The sequence below is a fragment of the Gopherus evgoodei genome, chromosome 6 (genome assembly GCF_007399415.2).
Source record: "Gopherus evgoodei ecotype Sinaloan lineage chromosome 6, rGopEvg1_v1.p, whole genome shotgun sequence".
Classification (NCBI taxonomy): domain Eukaryota; kingdom Metazoa; phylum Chordata; order Testudines; family Testudinidae; genus Gopherus; species Gopherus evgoodei.
In genome coordinates this window covers 80629421-80644638 of record NC_044327.1, presented here as the reverse complement: position 1 = coordinate 80644638, position 15218 = coordinate 80629421, and the positions used below count along the sequence as shown (strand labels likewise).

At 40.8% G+C, this 15218-nt stretch overlaps 1 protein-coding gene across 1 annotated transcript in view; it reads left to right on the top strand.

Moving 5' to 3' along the window:
- RASA1 (RAS p21 protein activator 1) overlaps window positions 1-13742 on the top strand; it is a 113921-nt gene extending 100179 nt beyond the window's left edge. Inside the window, exons 24-26 of the mRNA XM_030567981.1 lie at window positions 7211-7288; window positions 8625-8759; window positions 12877-13742. Coding sequence (XP_030423841.1) covers window positions 7211-7288; window positions 8625-8759; window positions 12877-12960 — 297 coding nt within the window. The 3' untranslated portion in view covers window positions 12961-13742. The remainder of the gene's footprint in view (window positions 1-7210; window positions 7289-8624; window positions 8760-12876) is intronic.
- The last annotated feature ends 1476 nt before the right edge of the window (window positions 13743-15218 follow it).

Here is a 15218-nt window from a genome sequence, read left to right as displayed (position 1 = left end):
GTGAAAGTGTGGGATCATTGTCCAGGATGAGTTGTAGATCCCTGATGATGCATTGGAGGGGTTTTAGCTGGGGACTGTATGTGATAGCCAGTGGAGTCCTGTTCGTTTCTTTCTTGGGTTTGTCTTGCAGTAGGAGGTTTCTGGGTACACATCTGGCTCTGTTGATCTGTTTCCTTATTTCCTTGTGCGGGTATTGTTGTTTTGAGAATGCTTGGTGGAGATTTTGTAGGTGTTGGTCTCTATCTGAAGGGTTAGAGCAGATGCGGTTGTACCTCAGTGCTTGGCTGAAAGGTTGGCTTGACCAGTAAGTAGAACATTGGTGAATTTATTTGTTGATGGCCATGTAGCTGCCTAGCAGATCTCAACACAGGAGACATGCCTTCTCTGTCCAGAGATTGAGTGCTGAGAAAGACTGGCTTTTTATACTTGACAGAAGGAAAAATATTTCTTGAATTTACTTTGTAAATGAATGTAATGACAATTGTGAGGACTATTTGTCTGAATTAAAAGCACAATACTGAATCACCTCTAAGAAAGCTCCTGACTTCAAAACTCATCTGATTGGAGATAGTAGCTATTGGAGGTTTAATGTTAATGGATAGAAAGTATGATACCTCCTGCAGAGTTTCAGTCTGGACAGTTCTGTAATGAGAATGAGGTTCTAACATCATGCTCTGTGGCCTTGTAGGATTGTTGTCCTAAGGAAGCATTTAATGTTGGGATTTGTTACACACACACACACACACACACACACACACACACACACACACACACACACACACACACACACACACTTACTTACTTCCTTTTCTTGAGCGTGTATTATAATACAGTGACTTGACCTTTTTTCTTGGATACTTTCATATACAGTAATTCCTCGCTTAATGTTGTAGTTATGTTCCTGAAAAATGCAACTTTAAGCAAAACGATGTTAAGTGAATCCAATTTCCCCATAAGAATTAATATAAATGGGAGGAGGGAAAGAGGGGGGTAGGTTCAAGGGAAGTTTTTTTTTCACCAGACAAAAGACTATATTTTATATATATACACACACACAGAGAATGTAAGTTTTAAACAAGCAGTTTAATACTGTACACAGCAATGATGATTGTGAGGTTTGGTTGAGGTGGTGAAGTCAGAGGGTGGGATATTTCCCAGGGAATGCTTCACTGGATAAATGATGAACTAGCACTCGGCTGAGCCCTCAAGGGTTAATACGTTGTTAATGTAGCCTCACACTCTACAAGGCAGCACAAATGGAGGGAGGGGAGACAGCATAGCAGACAGAGAGAGACACCATCTGTGTGACAAAGATACGCAATGTCCCTTTAAGTATGCTTTTTTAAGTAGATCAGCAAGTTGAGACAGCTGCTGCTGCCAGAAAGCCTCCTCCCATGAGTCCCCCTGCTCTGTGGAGATGGGATAAGCGGAGGGCATCCTGATATTAGCACCCCTTCCCTCCTCCCACAGCAAGCAGGAGGCTCCCAGGAGCAGCTCCAAGGCACAGGGCAGGAGAAGCACATGGCAGAGGGGGGAGGGACAGCTGAATTGCCGGCAATTGATAGCCTGCTGTGCTGCTGCTGCACTGGGAACTTAGGGGAGTGGGGAGCTGCTAGTGGGGTTTCCGGTCCCTCCTTGTTACAAGCCCCCACCAGCTAGCTTCAATGGGCTGCTCTTTCTGCAAGCAGTGGACAAAGCAAGTGGCAGCCAAATAACGTTATAAGGGAGCATTGCACAACTTTGAATGAGCATGTTCTCTAATTGATCAGCAACGTAACAACAAAACAACATTAATTGGGATGCCTTTAAGTGAGGAGTTACTGTACCCACCTCAAGGCCCTTCTGGAGGAATTAAAGGCCATGTTTCACGTGTTTAACACAGTAGCTAAACTGCGGACTTTGCATCAGCCAGTAGAATAGAATATGTTCTATTGCTTTCTTTTTTTTTTTTTAAGGTCAATGGGAGTGATATGTGCTTCATCCAGGTATCCATTTTGAATCTATCTGCAAAACCAGTCATCCACCCAGCATCAATTACAGACCCTTTTGAGATAGACCTGATTAACCTAGCACTGGACCTTCTGATGTCTGAGCGTCATAGCCTCTTCAGCTAGAAAGGCATAAAGAACATTACTTCTGTTTTCTCCTTCCTATCTTTGCCATGATACTGTAGAGCAGTAGATAATGTGGGAGATCATATGGCAGGTACCTTGCCTAGCTTTACGAAAGAGGTCATTCACCATCTTGCATCCAAGATCCTGACACGTGGAGAGGGCACAGTTTACTTTACAGGTGTTTTAAGTGCAAAGAGGTCAATTGCCAGCCCACCAAATTGATTTATGAATGAGGGTACTTCTGGATACAGGTTCCACCCTGCTCAATCCAACTTCTGCCATATAAGCCTTAGGTTCATCTCCCCCTTGATGGGCAGTGCACACAGAGATAGGCAGCTTTCTTCTGGCCAGGACAAGATAATTTATTTTCATTTCTGGGGTAGGCCTATGATCCTGTTCTTCCTAGTTTATGACATGTTGACTGTCACAGTCAGAACAAATCTGTTATGCCTGAAAGGAGCAGTGCTCCAAGACCTCAGTGAATCATTATGTTCCAACTGATGGATGCTATGCACACTCTCTGGTACCTATTCTTAACTGGGACTTGAATGAGCCCCCTTCATTATCTCCAGTTGGCATCTGAGGATCGCTTTGTGTGGTTCTCTAATAGGTGTCTGAGTTCAATTAAATTTGATTCTCTGCCTCAGTTGAGGGGGAGTGGAGAATATATAATGAGAATTGGCCTCCAGTGGGAACTTATTCAGATGTTTCAGAAAGAGCCCTGCTGTTTGTCTGAGGCCAGGAAGAGAATGTGGAACCAATTGCTTAGCTTTGATCTGACATGGATGATCGATAGAAATGTTGTGGCATTTCCCTGGGTTGCTTGAGATTGGGAATGGGACAAAAATCGTCTTGTGATTCTTGCAGAACTCCATAATGTACCCACTTCTCAACAATGTCCAGTGACCTCATTTTGATCAAAGTTATAGGTAACCATTTTGCTCCCAAATTGAAAGCCCAGCTGGGGGGCCTACCAACTGAGAGCAGCTACCATCTTCTCCTCAGCACACTTACCCTAGGTACCACTTGTGGAGTGATATTGACTCTTGTTTTACTTCAGGACTACTTCAACTTGTTATATGACCTGTATTCATTTCTATAGTATTGGCAAGAGCCAGGATTGTAAAGCAACTTTTCCAGTGATGCTGAATACATTCAGCTTTCCATAAAGTTTCCATCGTATCACTAAGAGAGCTAGGAACTGATTTACATTATCGTCTGATTTCAGGGACCAGAACCCCACATACCTACATGAGGTAGATTGGTTATCCCACTCCCTTTTTCAGGTTGAAGCTGTTAGTCTATGAAATTTTTAAGACTGAGTGGAACCATGCTTATAGTATTGTCCATCCATGTTGTTGTTGTTCCTGAAAGCTTGGGAGGAACTTAGTGTATCAGATGATGGTTCTTTTGTTTGTTTGTTTTGTTTTCTGTTGGGTTTTGAGGCCACTTATTTTCATGCACAAAGAAGGGGCTGAAGTGATGCCTGCCTGTGCAGGAGCCACTCTGTCATGTAAAAACCTCCCCTCTGAGAAACACTGAGTCTCTGAATACAGGGAAGATAGTCACTTTCACCTTTAATAGTGACACCAGGCTGAATGTGGATAGGTGTGCACTGAGGAACCTTCTGGCCTTATAAAATGGAGGCCAGGGATATAGAAGGGGGGAGGGGTGGGAAGGTCAGCCAAAAGGCTACTAATTGTCTGATTGTTTTTCTGCATGTGGGTTGCTGTCCCTCTTGTCATTGCCCAGGTAGCTGCTGGAGGAGAAGGTAAAGCTAGTTGAAGCATAGTAACCTGCCGTAGAACCTGGGAAAAATATCATGGACCTAAGGGCATGGTGACCCACAGCCCAGCTGGGAATAATAGCCCAATCATAGGCGTGCACACGGGGTGTGCTGGGTGTTGTCAGGCACACCCTAATGCTCACAGGCTGGATCTGGCCCCTCAGAGCTTTGGATCCAGCCCACGGGATTTGCCCCCTGTGGTGCCACAGGCCCCACGCCGCTCTCAGAAGCTGGCAGCATGGCACCAAGTCTCTGGGGCCCACGGGATGTGGGGGCAGAGGGCTCTGTGCATTGCTCCAGGCACTGCCCCCCGCAGCTCCCATTGTCCGGGAACTGCAGCCAATGGGAGCTCTGGGGGAGATACCTGGAGGCATGTGAAGGGCAGCACGCAGAGCTCTCCTCCCCTGTCTCCCCTGGGGCCGTGCAGGGACGCGGTGAGCGGCGCCAGGGCGGGCAGGCAGGGAGTGCGCTGCTGCAGGTAAGCGGTGTTGGGCCGGAGCCCGAACCCCTCCTGCATCCCAACCCCTTGCCCTGATCTCCCTGCACCCCCCACCCCTCCTGCACCCTAACTCCCTGCCCTAAGCCCCCTGCCTGCACCTCACACCCCACCCCCGTGTCCTGAGCCCCCTGCCACACCCCTCCTGCACCCCAACTCCCTGCCCTAAACCCCCTGCCTGCACCCTGCACCCCCATGCCCTGAACCCCCTGCCTGCACCTCACACCCCAATCCCCCACTGCACCCTGCACCCCAACTTGCTGCCTTAAACCCCCTGCCTGCACCTCGCACATCTCCTGCACCCCAAATCCCTGTCCTGAGCCTCCTGCCACACCCCTCCTGCACCCCAACCCCCGCACCCCTCCTGCACCCCAACCCCCTGTCCTGAGCCCCTCCTGCACCCCAACTCCCTACCCTATACCCCCTGCCTGCACCGCGCACTCCATCTGCACCCCAACCCCCTGCCCTTAGCCACGTCCTGCACTCCGCACCCTTTCCTGCACCCCAACCCCCTTTCCTGAGCCCCTTCCTGCACTCCACACTGCCACCCACACCCTGCCCTCCATCCTGCACCCCAACCTTTATTATGTTTGCCTTTAAAAAAATAAATAAAATTCTCTGGGTGCACACCCCAGTGAAATGTGCTATGCACACCTATGAGCCCAGTAGTTAGAGTATGGCAACTTGCAGTGGTAGCAACAGCCAAATAGTTTATTTATCTTTTAGATGTGGCAGAAAATCCCAATCCCTCTATTGTATCTTTCCAGGGAGCATGAGGACTGGCTTGCTGAGGCTGCTCCTGCATCTTACTCAGCAGAGTCAGCCTCACTAACATACCTAGCTCCTTTTCTGTAAGGGCATGAGACTAAGTGTTCTTAGGAAGGAACAATCAGTTTCACACATACAGAATGGGAAGAGACTGTCTAGGAAGGAGTATGGCAGAAAGAGATCTAGGGGTCACAGTGGACCACAAGCTTAATATGAGTGAACAGTGTGATACTGTTGCAAAAAAAGCAAACGTGATTCTGGAATGCATTAACAGGTGTGTTGTAAACAAGACACGAGAAGTCATTCTTCCGCTTTACTCTGCGCTGGTTAGGCCTCAACTGGAGTATTGTGTACAGTTCTGGGCACCGCATTTCAAGAAAGATGTGGAGAAATTGGAGAGGGTCCAGAGAAGAGCAACAAGAATGATTAAAGGTCTTGAGAACATGACCTATGAAGGAAGGCTGAAGGAATTGGGTTATTAGTTTGGAAAAGAGAAGACTGAGAGGGGACCTGATATCAGTTTTCAGGTATCTAAAGGGTGTCATCAGGAGGAGGGAGAAAACTTGTTCACCTTAGCCTCCAATGATAGAACAAGAAGCAATGGGCTTAAACTGCAGCAAGGGAGATTTAGGTTGGACATTAGGAAAAAGTTCCTAACTGTTAGGGTAGTTAAACACTGGAATAGATTGCCTAGGGAAGTTGTGGAATCTCCATCGCTGGAGATATTTAAGAGTAGGTTAGATAAATGTCTATTAGGGATGGTCTAGACAGTATTTGGTCCTGCCATGAGGGCAGGGGACTGGACTCGATGACCTCTCGAGGTCCCTTCCAGTCCTAGAGTCTATGAGTCTATAAGTGACCCTGTCCAGAGTGGGCTGAAGATTGGAGTAAATTGGACAGAGCCATCTGAGCTCCTAGTGAGACACTTGAGCAACGGGAGAAGCAGGAAATACAAAGCTTTCTTTTTTTGCCTTTGGCTTTCATGTGCCGAAGGCAGCAGCAAGCTGATTTTCAGTGGCACTCACACTGCACAGGGTCCGGACACCGGTCCAGGGGAGCTCTACATTTTAATTTAATTTAAATGACAGCTTCTTAAATGTTTTTAAACCTTATTTACTTTACATACAGCAATAGTTTAGTTATATATTATAGACTTAAGAAAGAGACCTTCTAAAAATGTTAAAATGTATTACTGGCACGTGAAACCTTAAATCAAAGTGAATAAGTGAAGACTCGGCACACCACTTCTGAAAGGTTGCCGACCCCTACCCTAGAAGCACTAGCCACTGCAAAAGCCACTGAGGGGACAATCTCTCCAAAGGCAAATGCAACCCTGGAACGCAGCTGAGAATTAGACATATTATTTAGCTAAATCATTAGTCACTTTCAGTAAAGTTCGGAATTTCTCTCAGGAAAGCTCTGCAGCAGAGAGATCTGGCTGAGTTGCTGGGGGTGCCAGAAACAATAGAGAATCTTCAAGGGATGGAAGAGTCTCCTGTTGCCAGCAACTGACCATTCTGATTCAATTCTCAAACTGCAAATGGTCTGAAATACTATTGTAATGGATCTGTGGACCTTAACATGTTGAAGGATGATTTCAAGCAGTTTTGACCTTTTTAATACACCCTTGTTTTAACACACAAAAGTAATCTGAAATTTAACCATTATTAAAAGGACAAAAACAATATATTTAGTCCCCAGATACAAAACATTTCTTATTGCTGTTGTGTTTTGTAGGTATTGCCTGAAACATGTTTCAAAACTGAATAATTCCAAACATATAGCACAGCCAGCATATATCTACAGGCAAACTCTGTGAATACATCTGGAGTGCAAATACTGCAACAGCAAATTAAAGTTATTTAATGTTGTTCAGACCTGAGTAGCAACTAGAGAACTGAAGGCACCAATAGGAAGTGAACCCAACCCATTCTGAAATTATATGCAAAGTCATAGGGGTCCACAAACTATTGAATGTTTATTGTAAGTAGGTATATGTGATTAAATTGGTATCTATTTATTCTAATCATACTTTTTAAATTTTAGGAGCCTTACATGGAGGGAGTAAATCCATTTATCAAGAGTAACAAACATCGCATGATCATGTTTTTAGATGAACTTGGGGTAAGACTGTTATAAATTTTACAATCTAAGCTAGAAGTTATATAGATTTATACGTATCAAAGAATAATGTAATAACAAATCTTAAAGGTTCTCATTAAATACTTCTAAAATCCAGCAACTTCTGAGTATTGTCTCAAATGCCCCAGTTAAAGGGTATATTGTTAACTTAAAACTTATTTTTAAGGTCTCAGTATTCAGAGACCAGGCAGATCACTGATCTGATCTTAATGTGCAAAGATTAACCAAAAACATCATCTTGCAAAACAATATTTAAAAAAAAAAAATACTCTTACTCTTACCTGTAGGCTTATTCTTACTCTTAGGCTGGCAACATACCTCCATTGTGGAGGTTAGCAAATTTGACCTTAATAAAAGAAAAAAAAAAAAAAAAAGAATTTTAAGTTAGTAAGGTGCTGAATGCTTGTCTTAACCTGGCTATTTAAGACGATCAATGCATTATTCTAAATTCTCAGGGTTTAAAGAGAATTGAGATTTACAACAGATCACTTTAAATCAAACAATGTAACGCAATACCATGCAAATGCTATAATAAGAGTAGCAATGCGTATAAGACGCTACTCTTCAGGAATCTCAGTTTTGATTGATTCAGAAAAGCATGAAAATTTGTGCCTAAGTGCTTTGCTGAATAGAGATGCTGTCATGAATTGGAGCCTAAATAAGTAACTTTGGAAGATACTTTTCACTATTTTTTGATATAGTCAATCAAAATTGCTGTTTACAAGGGATACTCAGTAACTGATTTATTATTTTAATGGTATTTAATTACTGTATACCTAGTCCACCACTGCATTCATTAACTTGCCAGTTAATTTCTGCTCTGCCATTTTTGCTGTTGCTATCTTCGAATACAGAAAATTAAATAAATGGATGCATCATCTCTAGCTTCAGGGAAAGAGGTAGCGAGCATGAAAATGCCACCCAGAGAATCCCTTGCTAGCCAATTCAAAGAGGTAGCATAGATGGCAACACCAGATCTCCTTTCAACTGAAAGGGAAATTGGTGCATTAGTGATCATCAACACTGAACTGGCCATTCCAATTAAGTACAGGGGATGCAATGAGTAGGCTCTAACTACATTCAAGTATCTTTTTAAGCGCTAAATAATAATATTGGTGGAGTGGGGGGCAAATAATTTGGTATCAGAGCATGAGTAGAAAGCTTGGCTGACTGAGAATAATGTGATGTAACTGCCTGCAGTATTGAAAGTAATGTGTTGCACAATACAGTTGATTAGTGGAGAGAAGTGTAATGGAACTTACTTGGCTATTTTATGAAGTTTTGAACTCTAAACACACTTTTATAATTCTTGTTAAAGAATGTACCTGAACTTCCAGACACTACAGAGCATTCTAGAACTGACTTGTCTCGTGATCTAGCAGCCTTACATGAGATTTGTGTGGCACATTCAGATGAGCTTCGGACGCTCAGTAATGAGCGAGGCGTAATGCAGGTAAGAGTTGTTATAGCAGAAAACCCCCATCTCAGATACTTGACATTTTTTACACTAAGCACTGATGCAAATTTCATAATACTTGTTTGATACTTCTGTACTAAGGAGTTAAGATAAATAGCTTCAGACAGGTTACTTCATCAGTATAATGTTATGAGGATGAGATAGTTCTAAAGGTAAATATTATTCTGTTCATAAGTTTCTCACTCAAAATGGCTAGCAGTGCTCTATAGCAAAACCAAAAAGCCTTTTAAGTGCCTGGAGGAGACTTGCTTACCAGAAACCAGTTTTCCCTCTCTGATAGGTTCTGTGGGCTACTAGTGTGGTATATGCTTTTTTCTATTTAGAAAAATGAATGTTGTTTGTTATCTTTTCAACCGCTATTTGATTTCAGTTTCTTGGTTTGTATTAACTTTGAAAGTAAAAGTTGCAAGCTTTTCTTTTCCAGTAAGAAAACTCTGTGGACCTTCAATAATTGTTCTGTGTAAACTTTATAATATAATATAAATTATAATAATTAGGGCTGTTGATTAATCCCAGTTAACTCATGCGATTAACTCAAAAAAATTAATTACGATTAAAAAAATCGCAGTTTTAATCAGACTGTTAAACAATAGAATACCAATTGAAATTTATTAAATATTTTGGATGTTTTTCTACATTTTCAAATATATTGTATTCTGTGTTGTAATTAAAATCAAAGTATATATTTTTATTACAAATATTTGCAGTGTAAAAATGATAAAACAAATAGTATTTTAAATTCACCTCATACAAATACTATAGTGCAATCTTTGTCATGAAAGTGTAATTTACAAATGTAGATTTGTTTTGTTACATAACTGCACTCAAAAACAAAACAGTGTAAAACTTCAGAGCCTACAAGTCCACTCAGTCCTACTTCTTGTTCAGCCAATCACTAATACAAAGAAGTTTGTTTACGTTTTCAGGAGATAATGCTGCCTCTTATTATTTACGTCACCAGAAAGTGAGAACAGGCATTTGCATGGCACTTTGTAGGTATTTACGTGCCAGATATGCTAAACATTTGTATGCTGCTTTGTGCTTCAGCCACCATTCCAGAGGCCATGCTTCCATGCTGATGGCGTTCATTAAAGAAATTATGCGTTAATTAAATTTGTGACTGAATCCTACGGGGGGAGAATTGTATGTCCCCTGCTCTATTTTAGACGCATTTTGCCGTATATTTCATGTTATAGCAGTCTCGGATGATGAACCAGCAAATATTGTTCATTTTAAGAACTCTTTCACTGCAGATTTCACAAAATGCAAAAAAAGGTACTAATGTGAGATTTCTAGAGATAGCTACAGCCAAGGTTTAAGAATCTGAAATGAAACTACAGAACCCAAACCACCAAAAAATAAAAGCAGCCTTCTGCTGGTGGCATCTGACTCAGATAAAGAAAATGAACACTGCTTTGTGTGCACTGCTTTGAATTGTTATCGAGCAGAACCCCTCAATAGCATTGACTCATGTCCCTTGGAATGGTGGTTGAAGCATGAAGGGACGTATTAATTTTTAGCGCATCTGCCATGTGAATATCTTGCGACGCTGGCTACAACAGTGCCACGAGAATGCCTGTTCTCACTTTCAGATGACATTGTAAGCAAGAAGCGGGCAGCATTATCTCCTGCAAATGTAAACAAACTTGTTTATCTGAGTGATTGGTTGAATAAGAAGCAGGACTGAGTGGACTTGAAGGCTCTAAATTTTACATTGTTCGTTTTGTTTTCGAATGCAAGTTTTTTTGTACATAATTCTACATTTGTAAATTCAACTTTTGTGATCCAGATTGCATTCCTCTACTTGTATTAGGTGAATTGAAAAATACAATTTCTTTTGTTTTTTACAGTGCAAATACTTGTAATAAAAATAAATATAAAGCGAGCACTGTACACTTTGTATTCTGTGTTGTAATTGAAATCAATATATTTGAAAATGTGGAAAACATCCAAAAATATTTAAATAGTATTCTATTATTAATGTATGATTAATTGCGATTAATTTTTTTTATCGCTTGACAGCCCTAATATAATATAATTATAATATTCATTTTAACTTTCACTGCCCTGAGCCATCTCAAATTTCCACAGATAACAAGCAGTATTCGTCTTTGAACTACTAACTTCAAAGAGCAGTCTTTTTATTGTTAGATTTCCCTCACTAGGCAATTCTAGTTACTACACTGTATGAAACAAGTATTGCTGGCTGCTATAGTGGAGTGTACAGAAAAGTGTAATTTAATTAGTCCGAGTACTGCCTTCTCATGCCCTATATAAGCTGTTTGTGAATGACAACTGGAAAATACTTAACTTCCATGTCACCAATTCAAATCCAGTCCAGGTTAAAACCAAATTTCAGTGGCCTATGAGAAAAGTCACTCAGTCAATCCACTATATTGACTAACGTATATAGCCAGCTGTGACCAGGGTTCGAGGGAGTGAAGCTGAAGTTACAAAGCTGCAAAGAATGGGGCAGACAATCCCCAAAGCTGGTGAATATTTCAAATATTAGATTTACCAAACCAACTAAAAACAGCTTCTGTAATACCTTACTGGTTACCCAGAAGCCAACAACACAGTTCCCTTGAAGCAACCCAGCCTTAGGCCTCCACCCAGACCCTAAGTCAAATACGATGAGGATTACTGAAAATCTTACTAATCATATAAGAAAGTTTACCAATCCCAAAGGATTGGACACATTATCTCCCAGATTAATGAATACTTCAGATCTTACCCAAATACATGCTTACAGCCAATTCTTATTAACTAAACTAACATTTATTAATAAAGAGAAGAGAGAATATTGGCTAAAAGATCAATATACGTACAGACATGAGTACAGTTCTGAGATCAGATTCATATCAGAGATGGTGAGCTTTGTAGTTTCAAAGAGTTCTTTCAGAATTAGTCCATAGGTTATAGTCCAATGGCCATATTCAGGGTGATCCAAATAGGACTGGAGGTCTCAGTCTTATGACTTAAGCTTCCCCTGCATGAAGCATCAGGCTCCAAAGGAGCCTCCTATTAACCAGCTCGTATTAACCCAGCTGAAATTATATTAAGGTGCTAACAATTATTACAATGATAATCATCAGTGATAGTCTTGACAAAGAAGGAAAAGACAAGGGGCAAACTAGCCAGGCGGGATAGGGGAAGCTTTCATTAAAATGGTGTTGGGGTGTGTGTGTGGCTATGGACAAGGCTGTCAGTTTGACATCTGTTATAGAACACTACTTTAAGCAGCATAAAATAAACTAAAACACCTTTTTGGAGAGAATCTGAAGTATTTGAGAGTTGTGGATGTGCTATCATAGCTTCTTTGATGTGTGTGTTCCTGGAAGTGAAATTTAGTTCCTTTAAGGAAAATTTTCTAAACCCCTATTTCTGGTGGGGAAGGAAAAGACCTGGCAGTTGAGAACCACAGCATGAGGCAGTTGAGAACCTTTCAGTTAAGTGCTACAGACCACTTTCTGCCACAGGAACCTGCAATTCTGCCCTGAAAATTGAATATATAAAAATTGCACCTTTTCTGCATAACTGCATAACTTGAATCTGGTTATTTTAGTAACTAAATTCAGTCTTTACTTCTGTTAACCCTGTGGAGTCAACCCCCAAAAGAGTAAACTGTATTCTATCTTTTATGTGCATTGTCAATAGACTTGTTTCAGTTGTCTGTCCAAATTCTGTTCTTACCTAGGAGGTAACTAAGAACTCATCTTGGTGTAAAGAATCCTTTTCACTGATGTTTGAGAAGGAGAGAACTCAACTTGACTTTTATATCCCAGCTTCAGTTTGTAGGTTTTAAAAAAAAAAAAAAATTAAATTTAGACCTTTGGTGTATTTCTCTCTCTACATCAAATGTTATTTTTACAGTCACTTTTCAGATCAGAGCATTGCTTTAAAGAACAAGGAGTCGGATCAGTTCTTTCATTTTACTTTAAACTGTATAATAGAAAGCTGTGCACACTAATGTATAAAAGCTAGTCTCATGAAGAAGTTTACACAGAAATGTATCTAAAAATTTTGTTTCCTGATGTGATATTTTCCTAATTATTTGTGCATAATATTACTATTACTGACTTTCTTTCTACAGCATGTCCTAAAGAAGCTTCTAGCTATTACAGAACTGCTTCAGCAAAAACAAAATCAGTATTCAGTGTCTAATAACATCAGGTAGCAGCCTTCTACCTAGACTTCTGCATGGATCCAGCATGCCCAACATGGCAACTCACACCAATATCACTTCCTTCTTGCTCTTGCCAAAAATAGCACACCTTTTTCACATTCCCAGTGATGTGTGAACTATGCAAAAAGAAAACAAAGATTCTGTTGGTGAATATTTCTACCAGCAGCTTTTTAAGCTATCTGTGCAGAATGTTTGCACTTTTTTCCACATGGAATCAATTTTCACAACCTCTGAGCCTTGGTGTACAGATCACCTTCCACAAAGAAAATGCTGTGACTGTGTCTTGAACTTTAAAAGTTATTTTCAACACCTTGCCAAAGTTTTGCTGTCTGTTGGAAAAGAATTTATAGTCAACTGACAAGGAACGAAACACGTTATTTTGACAGCTAAGTATAACTGGATTGAAAATGTTTCTTACTGTAATTTGGTTACAATTATGACTTTGACTGTTCAACCACTTTAATTTGTATTTACAGTTTCAAGAATTTGACATTATCGTAGGAACAATCTTTTGCTGTACACTTTTTATACCATGCTGTTTCTCTTGCTGGAATTATGTTGAAAGAGAATATGCAGAATGGGTCTCATCAGCTTTATTTTTTAATGTGCCACTGATTCTGTCTGTTTGAATAATTCTTCCATCAAGGATTGTCTATCCAGATAAATCACAATGCTTTTGTAAAATGTTTACAACAGTAAATAATTTTAACTCAATAAATTTATTGATCATTGTATCAGACATGCATGCATTCATTAAACCATTTTATAAAGTATAGCGTGGTTGGAGTGTTGTGTAATGTAAGTCAGATGTGATTTCTATAACTGTTGGAAAATACTTTTGTGTTCAAAAATCAGTTTTTAAAATAAAATCAATTTGCAGTTAGAATCTCTATGAAAACTGGATAAATTTGTTGAATTTTTGAAGTTTTAAGTTTTGTAAACTTATTCTTTGTAATCTACTCACATGCAGATCAAACCTTCAGAGTGAACATTTCAAACGTGTCTTGCCTATTTTTTGGCAGGGGACCTCAAAATAGCAGCTGTTGTTTCATACTCTCCTCTGATATACAGACACAAAAGGATAAGTGGGACTTTCGATGTACAACTCAGTTTCAGTGTTTTTGCTTACGGTTTTTTTTTTAATTAGGGCTTTCGATTAATCTCTGTTAACTCACGTGATTAACGCGAATTAATCTTGATTAAAAAAATCAATCACGATTAAAAGCAGTTTTAATCATACTGTTAAGCAATAGAATACCAATTGAAATGTATTAAATATTTTTGGATGTTTTTCTACATTTTCAAATATATTGATTTCAATTACAAGACAGAATATAAAGTGTACAGTGCTCACTTTATATTATTATTTATCACAAATACTTGCACTGTAAAAATGATAAAGGAAATAGTATTTTGCAGTTCACCTCATCGAATCACCGTAGTACAATCTCTTTATTGTGAAAGTGCAACTTAGAAATATAGATTTTTTTTGTTACATAACTGCACTCAAAAACAAAACAATGTAAATTTTTAGAGTTTACAAATCCACTCAATCCTACTTCTTGTTCAGCCAATCGCTAAGGCAAAAAAGTATGTTTACATTTATGGGAGATAATGCTGCGTTCTTCTTATTTACAATGTCACCTGAAAGTGAGAACAGGCATTCCCATGGCACTTTTGTAGCCAGCATTGCAAGATATTTACATTCCAGGCATGCTGAACATTCGCATCATAGGTGCCGACTTCCCCTCTGCCTGGTGGGTGCTTGACCGTGGCCTCTCCCTGCCCCACCCCATTCCATCCCTTCCCCAAAGTCCATGCCCCAGCCTGCCTTTTCCTAGCCCTGCCCCCATTCCACTCCCTTCCCCCAAGTCCCCACCCTGCCTCTTCTCCAACTCCACCCCTGAGCGTGCCTCCTCCCCTCCCTCCCAGAAAGTCCTAAGTGCTGCCAAACAGCTGTTAGGTGGCGGGGGGGCAGGAAGCGCTGGGAGGGAGGAGGAGTGGGGACAGGGTGAGCTGGAGGGGTGGAAGAGGAGGAGGGAGCTTGGCTGCCAGTGGGAGCGGAGCACCTGCTAATTTTCCCCTTGGGTGCTCCAGCCCCAGAGCACCCTCGGAGTCACCTTCTATGATTCGCATGCCCCTTCATGCTTCAGCTACCATTCCAGAGGACACACTTCCATGCTGATGACACTTGCTAAAAGATGTTAATTACACTTGTGACTGAACTCCTTAGGGGAGAGTTGTATGTC